The sequence below is a fragment of the Notothenia coriiceps genome, unplaced genomic scaffold (assembly GCF_000735185.1).
Source record: "Notothenia coriiceps isolate Sejong01 unplaced genomic scaffold, NC01 NC01_scaffold00005925, whole genome shotgun sequence".
Lineage (NCBI taxonomy): Eukaryota > Metazoa > Chordata > Actinopteri > Perciformes > Nototheniidae > Notothenia > Notothenia coriiceps.
Window position 1 is genome coordinate 26,016 of NW_011338626.1, and position 11,532 is coordinate 37,547.

At 38.8% G+C, this 11,532-nt stretch overlaps 1 protein-coding gene across 1 annotated transcript in view; it reads left to right on the forward strand.

The window, feature by feature from the left end:
* Positions 1-1,055: 1,055 nt before the first annotated feature.
* Positions 1,056-11,532, forward strand: part of adamts16 (ADAM metallopeptidase with thrombospondin type 1 motif, 16) — a 37,106-nt gene continuing 26,629 nt past the window's right edge. Inside the window, exons 1-7 of the mRNA XM_010768653.1 lie at positions 1,056-1,061; positions 1,153-1,519; positions 3,930-4,132; positions 6,031-6,114; positions 7,012-7,171; positions 8,804-8,909; positions 9,355-9,492. Of these exons, the coding sequence (XP_010766955.1) occupies positions 1,056-1,061; positions 1,153-1,519; positions 3,930-4,132; positions 6,031-6,114; positions 7,012-7,171; positions 8,804-8,909; positions 9,355-9,492 (1,064 nt within the window). The remainder of the gene's footprint in view (positions 1,062-1,152; positions 1,520-3,929; positions 4,133-6,030; positions 6,115-7,011; positions 7,172-8,803; positions 8,910-9,354; positions 9,493-11,532) is intronic.

The window sequence follows — 11,532 nt, forward strand, 5'->3', positions numbered from 1 at the left end:
ACACACACACACACACACACACACACACACACACACACACACACACACACACACACACACACACACACACACACACACACGTATGCACACTCACTCTGGGCAAGCCACAGCCTCTGTGTCAGCCAAGGACCTCACACTCTACTCACAGTAAAAAAAAAAGGGTTATTCAATTAAACGTATTTTAGGGAAACTACTATTTCTGCCAAGAGCAGTTACAGTCCAAACACGCTGTGCCAGTTGACTATCAACACAGATGTGGTCTGTGTTTGGAGAGACAAAGAGAGAGGCAGAGAGCAAGAGAAAGTGTCTGAATCGGATGTTGTTGATGGAAGTTTATTCAAAATGGAATATGAAAATGTCTCTGTCTCTTTGGGACAGAGACAGAGAAAGAGAGTGAAGGTCAACTGAAAAAATATTTTGTCGAACCTTTTATTATTGGCTTTCACATAACTTTCCCCCTCAAATCTAAAGCATAAGGCTCTGGTACTTAAAGTGGGGCCCTACATAACAGCAGTTTCATAGTGTAAAAAGTATTTATAACGTTCAATCATTTAAGTTTTTTTTTACATAATAAATTATATTCAGATAATACTATAAATACTATTTTTTGTTTGATTTACAACCCATGAAAATGAAAGTAAGGCATACCTGAACCTTTAACTCATAAGCATATGCTTTGTTTACAAGAGAGATGCAACCTCCTTTCATCCTCACACCAACTCTTATTTAGATTTTGCTGAGATAGCGTCTGACCCTGAAGTTCAGCAAACCAGATGTTAAGCATGAAGAAACACTTCCATTAATTGAACCTCGCCATGGTTTAGGGGGGTCAGGTTTGCAGTGACCCTAGAGTAAATTCTTGACTAATTGCTGATAGAGAAATATTGGTATTTTATTGTTTGTTTGAAATATATGACTTCAGCTCTATAGGCTATTTTTTGAATAGTGGATTCTTGTTGTGTTGGACAACAGCCCTATACTCTACAAGTGACTTATAAATATTTTATGACACAAGTGTAGCTACTCGAATAAAGGCTGAGGGAAAAGGTATAAAAATGAGGGTCAAGAATTATACACTTTTGCAAAATAGAGCATGTTTTATTTTTCCCAAGGGTGCTGTAAAGCTAATAGCACTTTCTGTTTTGCCTCTAGTCAGGTTTGATCAGAACAAAGGATGCAGACTACTTCCTGAGACCCGTTTCCCGCAGCCTCATCCAGAGAGAGAACTTTACTGCACCCTCCAGTCACCAGCCACACATCCTCTACAAGAGTGATCAAACAGAGCACAGAGGTCATGACCCTCGGGTGCTACAGAAGAGATCCCCAGACTCAACTTATCACAAATCACACTTCGTCACCAAAAGATCCACAAACTCACAGACAGATCCCACCTACAACCCGGTCCATGATGATCAGCAAAGTGACATCAGTGACGGAGACCAAATGGAGCATCATCATCACAGTGACTACAGACATGGGGAGAAGAACAGGCAACACTTCTGCGGGAGACGGAAGAAATGTATGTAAGGGCAATTTCTTCTAATTCTATTCTAATCCACATGTTGCAACTGCCTTTCATGCATATATAAAGTAAACTTGCTGACAGAGTTTAAGTAATGCACATTTCTTAAGCTTTTTATTTACATAATAAAATGGGTGTGTGCAATTATTGAGAGAAGTAAAACACAAACCTTGCTTAAACACAAAAAAATGTGATGTACCAGTAGTCATATTTGCCTTTTTCAATCCCTCCAATGGAAGTGGTTAACATTTGACACTTAAAGAATGTTCCCACATGGACATACGTCTCACATTGCACATTTAAGGCATTGTCAAAATATTGTTCAATTTCAAGATATAACCAAATTAGTGGTTCGAAATTAAAGAAGTTAAGCCACATTTTGAAGAAATGATCACATCACATACTGTGGTAATGAGAACAGACTGTCAAAAAAGGTTGACATTTGATAATAATTGTATTTGTTGACATTTGCGTTTAAATGTGCTATTGGTCATACTTCTGACTTTGTGGTTGGTTGGTGTGAGGGAATAACACACACCATATATACGTATGTTGCGATAAGAATGTTATTGCCATTACTTCCAATATAATAATATATCTACACATTCAAAGCAACACACTCAGTAGTAACCCCTGTTGTGTTAAAGAGAGAAAACAAGATTTGTGTTTTTAACTTAACCAGAGATTGGTTTATAAAACCGGCAATGCTACTCTTCTAGAGCTGACCAAATTTTTTACTCATCACTTAATTTTATAACTGAGAACATTATGTAACCTTTGAACACAACAGCAAACCAACATATTTGATACATTTCTTCTAAAATAGATCGTGATGCTAGAAAGCAGGTTGTATTTCACATGGTGACAAATGCTTCCTCTTAAGAAGATTATCTCAATCTGTATCGACATGTTCGGTGACATTACTGACATGACCTGGGAAAGGTTAAGGGAAATGTTTTATACTCACTTTACACTGTGACAAATGTTTGCTCTCATGGAATCAACCCAGGATCAGTTAACATTGCCGGTGTCACAGGGGTCATTTGAAAGAAAGCATAGGCAGGGATTGGACTGGTACCACCACCATTTCCCTGCAGAACCCAGCTGTCTGTCCCCTGCGAAAACACTCTGGTGTTTACATTCCCATAGGATGACATCACTGAACACCTGTGCCATGTTTCAGTCAAAAAGGCACTGTGGTTGCTCACCTGCTCTCTGCTATGTAAGCAAACGTTCTAGCCTTTTTAGTTTATCATAGCCAGGCAGTGAAGGTTTTGATAACCTGGAAACAGAGGTGAAGATTTGAGGCGATAATCTCACAAGCTAAAATAGTTTTAGGCTGCGCTTTGCTTTGACTTGTATGACCTCATGTCAAAGTGTAGAAGTGAGTATGGATGTGAGACATGTTTCCCAAATCCAACCCAGCTTCAAAAGGAGAATTAAACACAGGGTTGATGGGGTCATTTGACGTTAGGATAACTCTAAGTGTGTTTGTGTAAGTCACATTTTACTTAAAGCACTGATAAGTTGTACCAATATGCCACCATTTTAAATTCATGTGATTAAAAACATTTTCCTTTTAATACAGCTTTACTTTACAGTTCAAATGCTTATCTTATCTTTGACACACTGACATAATGTTGGGCTCCACCCAAATGTACCTTTATTAATACATTTGCAAATCAGATTAAAACGGATAAAGGTCAATACATTCATTTACCATCATAATGAATCAAGAATTGAACCTTGTCCATCATTACATAGTGCTATGTCCACATTATATGAAATTGCTCAAAGATCTGTTTGATGACTACACTGACAGCCAAATGGATTTGCTTTTCATAATGTAATTTCAATTATGGCTTTCAAATTGCACATTAGAAAATGTGACTTGCTCTAGCTGTTGCTAATGCACAGCCGTTATGTGGTTTCACACTTTACTTAGTGGTAGCATAACACTCAGACTGCCAGAGTCAACATCAGAAAAAAATCTCAGTTTACAGTTTAAATATGACATCAGTTCTTGAAAGAAAGAGTATAGTTAATCATCCACAATGTTTATCAGCTACTTTCCAGAAACACTGGTTAACACTCACATGCAATTTGGCTAGTGGCAATAGGTTTATTTCAAATATTGCACAACATATAATTAGCTGTGGGAAGGAAGGGTTGTATATTTTTTTAATGGACGTAATTATTGCTATTATATGCACTATTGTTTTTTCTTTCATCAATCACTTACAACTCACCAAACTGTACATACGTTTGTTTCTTCAACATTCTGAAGCCATGTTTTCTTTTCTCCAACAAAACCTTTCAGTTTCTTCTTAAGTTTCCACACCCTTTCTTTTGTTGAAAAAAAGGTTAATAAGTTCACTCCATTTATCCTTTATTCTGTTCTATTCAGACATGCCCAAGCCTCCAGAAGAGGATGTCTTCACCCTTCCAGATGAGTACATCTTCACCCCGAGGAGCAAAAGAGCAGTGCTAATGAAGAACAAGGGTAATGAGAAGCTCAATGTGGAGACGCTGGTGGTGGTGGACAAGAAGATGATGGACAACCACGGCCACGAGAACATTACCACATATGTTCTCACTGTGCTCAATATGGTGAGGGAAACATAATTATATGTAGAATGTTACACATCATGAGTTTAAAGTTTAAACTATATTGGCGGTGTAATATATCCGTTAGATTATTGGCCTGCTGATTTTAGCATTTAGCTAGTATTCAACGAGAACAGCATGCAGAGATGCTTGCATGGTGGACTTAATCTTATGTTTATAAATAACAAATGTAATATAAGATGTGTTTTTTCTACTGTATACCTCATGTCTTCTTTACAAAATGCAATCTTTACACAAAAAAGAAGACTCTTGCATATATCCAAGTATCAAACATCTTGATGACTGGATTAAATAGCGGTTTTAGTTGGTCTGTCTTCAACATTGTCATTATTTAGCATGTTAAGACATTGGCGTAAAATTGTGTGGAAGCAATGCATAAAGAGATTTAAAGTTTGCCATATCTTAGAGTGTAGTGACTTCCACTCTCCCTTATGAGAAGCACATATAAAAACATGAAAGTGATATCTCAGTGAGATCATTGCCATGACGCTCAAAGTGTCCACCCATCCTTCTCAGCTGATCTGAAAGCAAATTCCGTCACGCTCGTTTGGCTACTTAATGAGTGATTGACAAATCCAAAGATAATCCGTCTATTTTGAAAACACAGTTCCCTGTAGTAGAAACCAAGCTGGAGCAGTAACGGCCCGCCTCAGAGGAGTCACCTAACTGTAGTATGGAGTTTCACAGAAAACACCCATCCCCCTACCCCACCTGTCAGCTGGGTCTTTAAAGGTTATTTAATATTTGTGAAAAATTCAATATGATGTGCGTTTCCAGCCTTTGCATGGATTTATGTTTTCTTCGCAGCAGAGTGGAAAGACTTCAAAAGCGTTGATTACAAATGTAACACACCGTGATATAGCACACAACACTGAAGCTCTATGGAAACTGGTGATTGTTTCTATAAGGCAATGAAAACAAAGTGATTTAATCTATGTGTTGAATTTTACAAATGTGGAGCTCTGTCAAACAGCAGTGTAGCATGAGAGTTTAGTTTAAGTAAGTGGTTTTGATTGCCTCTTTGACCTCTGAGTTCTGCCTGAATTTGGTAACAAACCACAGCCATGTGTCTTCTCATGCGTCAGCGCAGTGGAAGACCAAACATCAGGAACATAAGGAATGAATGAGAGTGTTCTTGAAGGGGGGGAGAAAGGGCTTAGCGAGTGGCACCTGAGGTATTCACAGGGAGAAAGATAGAGAGCGAACAAGCGCAAAGGATCAGGAGTCTACCTTCAAAGCCCAAAGTGTTGATTAAAGGTCAGATATCCGTTTTAGTGCAAGAAGCTCAATTGAAAACAGCAGTTATGGCTGTCATAGCGATACCATCAAAAGAGGTGTGTGTGGTTTTTTTCTACAGGAATGTGTGTTGTCTTATGCACTTGACACAGATGTCTCTATTGCATGTGTCTAATTGGTGCAAGAACTTATTGGTCATCCGAACAAAAGTATCAATTTCAGGACTTAATATGTTGACAATAACCTTGATGAAATTGATAAAAATGTCCGTAGTTATTTTTAGCCCAGGATTGTTTGGGTCACTCGTGCCTTTATTGTAGTGACAGTGTTGAAGGGATGATATGGCAAATGGTCCTGGGCCGGATTCAAACCCTGGTCCTCCGCAACTTTTTGAAGTAGTTGTAAGTTAAAAATCTTTAAAAATACATGGACAAGTGAAATAGGATGCTAGTAAGTGCCAATTAAAAGTCATCATAAGGTCATGGCCATGGTATTTTAATAGTTGTCATTTTCGTGAGTAATATTTTGATAAAAATCTGCAAAAGTGATCTTTCTGACTTTCATGATGCAAAAGATGGATGAAAGAGTTTTATCAGACTATTGTGTTAATAATATGTAATAATGTATTTTTACCTGCCTCCTAGGTTTCCAGTCTCTTCAAAGATGGTACGATTGGGGGGAACATCAACATAGTGATCGTTGGCCTTGTGCTTTTGGACGAAGACCAGGTAAGCATCACAATGCATGTTGGTCAGGTGAATACCTTAATACGTATGTCAATAAGGAATCACTGAATTGCATTGCTGCATTTTTAAATGGTTTTGCAGATTGGAAAGGTTTGAAAAATGCTCACATGAAAGGATTTGTATGTATCCAGTTAAAGGGACTTCAAAAACACTAATAACAGTGTGTTTCTCTCTCTGTTAGCTGTGTTCATGTTGGAGCTTCAGACACGAAAGGAATGCAAAGCACAAAAAACTGCAAAAAAATGGTTTATTTGTTTATTTGTTTTTATGCCTGAAGGTCCAGATCACTTTGTCTCTCAGATATTTTCCCGGGGTCGTCCCAACTACTAAGGACTTTTACAGTGGTTAATTATAGGATGTGCATTTCCTTGGATCTTTGCCCGATATAGGAGGGAAATTCTCTCAGAGCGGGAGATGGAAAGAAAGACAGCGTGAGTGCAAGAGAAAAGAAAGGAGAGGGAGAGAAGCAGAGAGAAACAGGTGGGGCAGGGTCAAAGACAAAGAGTCAAGCAGGGCCGGAGAAGGGATTCTAGTTTCCATCCACCTGTGATGTTAATAGATTTTATCTAACTTAAGAGGAAATTATCAGCGGGAGGAATGTGAAAAATGGCAATAAGGTCACAGATGTTTGTCTTTGTATCAGAAACTCTTATCTGATAAGTGTATTCTCTCAAATCTTCCTAGATCTCAAAAGAGTTTGGTTATTGAATTTATAAAGCAGGCAATAATCTGGCATAAAAAATATCAATGAATGTAATCACATTGCCTTCTCTTTGACATGTTTCTCATTTTTAATGAAGAAGACTAACATGCTCTCAGATTCAACCATAATGCAACAGTGTCTCTCTTTTTGCTTCCTCTTATCTCCTTATCTCACAGGATGGCTTGGTGATCAACCACCATGCAGACCACACACTGAACAGCTTCTGCCACTGGCAGTCCACCCTGGGAGGCAGGGAGGGCCGACACCATGACCACGCCATCCTCCTCACGGGGCTCGACATCTGCTCTTGGAAGAATGAACCCTGTGACACTCTTGGTAGGCTTCATCCTCAACATTTAGAAGTAGATTCTGTAGTTACAAAATGCCTAAAAGGGTATTACTGATTTAAATGCTTAAGTGACAAGGGTTGGTTGTGACTATCTTAACAAAGTCACATATATGCTATATCCCTATTCTGTTTTTGTTCCTTGGTCTTTTTAGAAGTATGCCATTTGCTCTTGCTGTCTGTCCTTCTCTGGGAAGTTGTCCCTGTCCTCTGTCACACGGTGTCACACCTAGTGTCACATAAGCTAAACCAGATGTTTACAAAAACTGCAGCTTTCAGATGTTTAAAACTCCACAGTATCAACCACTGTACTGTATACACTGAGGTGAAAACCTATATGTTTTACAGCACAAGACAATAAAATATTACTGTTGTGACCATAAAAAGCAATATCGAAAGGTCAAATCTGATTCACAAACACATTTATATCTGGATAAATGCAAGACCAGAGGAATATTAACCATAAAGTCAGTAAATAAGACTAATGCTAATAATGTTTTCACTTAAATAATTTGAAAAAGTGCCCTTTAACTGTACAGACCAGACACAGCTACTTTGAACACGAACACACTCTCAGTCATTGAGTGTTAACCATCTAACACACTAACAACAGCTTGTTTGTAATAATGACAATGCGAACACATTGTTGTCTTCCTCACTGTGAGAAAAAACGTCCATTGTGTGTCCCAGAGAAACACACACAAGCACATACACATAATGTGAAGCACACACCAGCTTCAAACCCCAAGCTTGTGTTTTGACTTCAAAGTGTCAAAGTGAGGCTAGCATTAGCTCTAATCATTGCTATGAAAGCCCAGTTCAAAGGTCTGTGTGTCTTTCTGTGTGTGTACATTCAAAAAATAGTTAGTTCTCCCAAAGGTTCAAGGCAAATTGACCATTCCAGCTACCAGTCAGTATAACCCAGTTTATTTGCATTACAGCCCCTTCCCTCAATGTTTTTCTCCATAATTCAAAATATCAATGATCGACCTCTTTCCTGACACAAACAAAATAAATAGCAGTTCTCACAGTCAATCTGCATGCTTGTGTTTAATGTCATTATTCACATTAGCAACGTATGTACATGAGAACATAACTTTAGGGGGTTTACGCTTTCTGGAGAATGACTTTGAGCCATAAAATAACAAAACATAAGACTAAACTCTCACTGAGACACAGAGACAAAAACATTAAGGGAGGCCCCGTTGGGTATTATCCTTTTTGATACAGAGCCAAGGGTGCCGTGTATGTGCGTGTATGTGCGTGTGTGTGCGTACGTGCGGTCATGTGTCTGTGTGGATACAATCTGGATAAGACACAGAAGGAGATTGCACAGAGAAAGGCATAAAGGGAGCTAAATAGTTAACGTGGGTTTAATAGAGAATGAGTAAGAAGTGAAGACAGATAAAAAATGCTTTAAAGATAATGGAAAGGTAGCAGGGGATCTAGGAATGTTTCCAGGAGACGAATACGTGACCATATGGAGGGGTTTAAACCCAGTCATCTCTTATGAGTGAATTTGTGCTTCCCATTTGAGAGAATCTTGTTGGAGTAACACATTTCAGGAGTTAGTCCAGAAAACTACAATTCATCTTGAAATAAGTTTATCTCTGGTTTTGCAGGTTTTGCTCCAATAAGTGGGATGTGCAGCAAGTACCGGAGCTGTACCATTAATGAGGACACAGGCCTGGGCCTAGCATTCACCATTGCACATGAATCTGGACACAAGTAAGAGTTTTCTATCCCTCTCACGAGTGCATGTTTACAAATAAGTGCTGGTAATTTAAGGCGTAAACCGCAATGTCCCTGGTTTGTTTAGTACTACTCCACTTTGTCTCCCTCTCCCAACAGCTTAAAAACAAACACAAGTGAAAAAAGAACGAGGCACAATATCGAATGTTCAACAATTGTTATGGCATTTTTTAACCCCACCTGAAGATAATCCTGTGCCATGCATTGCTTACAATTTACATTTCAATCGAACATGTTATGTATTTTAAGTTTTTTTTATCTCTGTGTGTAAAAAAACCATAGTAATGCAATGTTGTGCTAATGTTGTGTGGGCTAACTGTCTTTTAAGGTTTGATTCAATAATATTGAAAATGTTTATGTATTTCATGGAGCATTTTCACTTGTACACACAAATAATTTGCACCTTTTTTCCACTCCCCAGTTTTGGAATGGTCCATGATGGTGAAGGGAACGTTTGTAAGAAGTCCGAAGGTAACATAATGTCTCCAACATTAGCTGGGCACAATGGTATCTTCTCATGGTCTGCGTGCAGCCGCCAGTACCTCAGCCGCTTCCTCAAGTAAGCAGACATTATTCTATTACTGCTATGCTTTTATTGTAGTGCTTGAAGAATATAAAAATATTTCAAGAAGCATTTATTGTTAATCATTACATGTATGGGTATCACTCAAAAGATCTCCATCACTTACATATGGCACATTAATGTAATGAGTTATCCTCATGCCAGCCTATCTTAAGTGCTCATGCAACAAAGACATTAGGCCAAATCATTCAAAGAAAATTATTAAACCAATAGTCCCTCCTAGCAACTAGCCACTTTTAATTTGCATTTTGTTGATATTATTTAACATGTGTTCCTGAAAGATGAACATGTGTTGTAGAAAAAACATGTCTGCAGCAGACATATCAGTTAAAAACACTGCTCTTATCCAAAGAGTGGCAAGGGAAAAACTGCTCTTATGTTAAAACTATTACAGGACTTGCTTTACTTTTGAAAAGGAAGGACAAGCAGGCTGTATATATGGGAGTCTGGAATATATAGCTGACATGGCAACACAGTGATATGTGGTGCTGCTTTTTCCTGGAGGTGTTGTTTTACAGACTTCATACTGTATGTTTTATGTGTCTGTGTACATGAGAGTAAACCTGTTTGAGGGACAAAGTCTTGTAAGTGTGTGTTTGTGCAATAAATGCATTTCCATGCATTCAACCTGCTCATCCAAGTGAGGAAAACAAGCTACACAGACATAGCGTCCATGTGTCTGGCCGTGTTACTATGTGTCTGTGCATGTGAGTGTGTGCTTGAAACCAGATAGTTTAGAACCAGTGCCCGCCACTAAATTTACCAGTGTGTTAACTGAACTGTCAGGTCTCCCCTCTCAGAGTGGTGGAGACAGACAGTGTATTTCCTCGCTGAGTTATTAGAGCTGCGGTGACCTCACCCTTGTTAGACCTGTCAGCCTTATATTAAACTCCCATCAACCCCTGAGGCCACGTGGAGGGGATCTTTGCACCACTGACACAACCAGGGGTCGTCTCCCTGTACAATCCCTGAATGATAAAAGAAAAGAAAAATACTGAAATGCTGTACATTTTCCTAATTGCAATCAACAGAATGTTATGATATTGAAATGTATTTGGCTAAATGTGTCTTGTTGAGTTAACTGAGACTCTCTAATGTCTCTACCTTAATCTGCAATGGAGGAGGAATTAACAGAGTTTACATCACACTCACTTTAAGTCTGCCTCTCCTCAGTCAGCTATGGCAGAGAGGACTGGGCCAATGCTGTAGGCTATGTATAGTCAGAGTCTTTATCGCTGCTCTTTGTCATGTCTAAAATGGATGGACAACTCTCATGGCAGGGGAAGCAAAATCCCCTTCAAAGCCACTTGAAGTTGTTTTTGTTTTGTGAGCACCATTGAATCCCATCAGAAAGCCAGTGATGCATAACAGTTAGAAGATTCTCTTGAGCTCCCATTTCTTTTCCCACGGTCAGCCATGCCACAGAGGACACATTTTGGCCCATTGGTCACATCATGGCCAAATTCTGTGGAGATATCTGTGTTTTTCAGCTTTTGTCTTTTATGTCTCTTGCAAGTTTGAGCTCTTAAGTGATTAGCTTAGCAAGGCCTAACACTGAAAACAGGAGGAAACTGCTAGCCTGGCTACGTAAGAAAAGTAGCTAACTCTGTGTTCATCTGTCATCTCTAAAATGTACAGATTAAAAACTTCATATCTTGCTTCTGAACAAAATCTGAACCAAAACAGAGCTGTGAAAAAAAGCTGTTTTATGTGACGGCTACGAGTCACATTGCTTGGCCTAAAACGATAGGATAGGATATACCTGCAGGGAATAGTTACTTTTCTTGTTTATATAATTTGTAACTATTTTTATTATAACCAGCTGATGATTATCATGGCTTAAAGTGCTAAATGTTGTTAAAACATTTTGATCCAACCTTTCAGAGTACACACTTTACAAAAAACTGCTGCTTCTCTGACAGCAATCTGCTCCGAGCTACATGGAGCATGTATTGTTTGCCTGAATGCATGCTCTCCCAATGTCCCATGGACCTTACTTTGGTGCCTGCAGATATG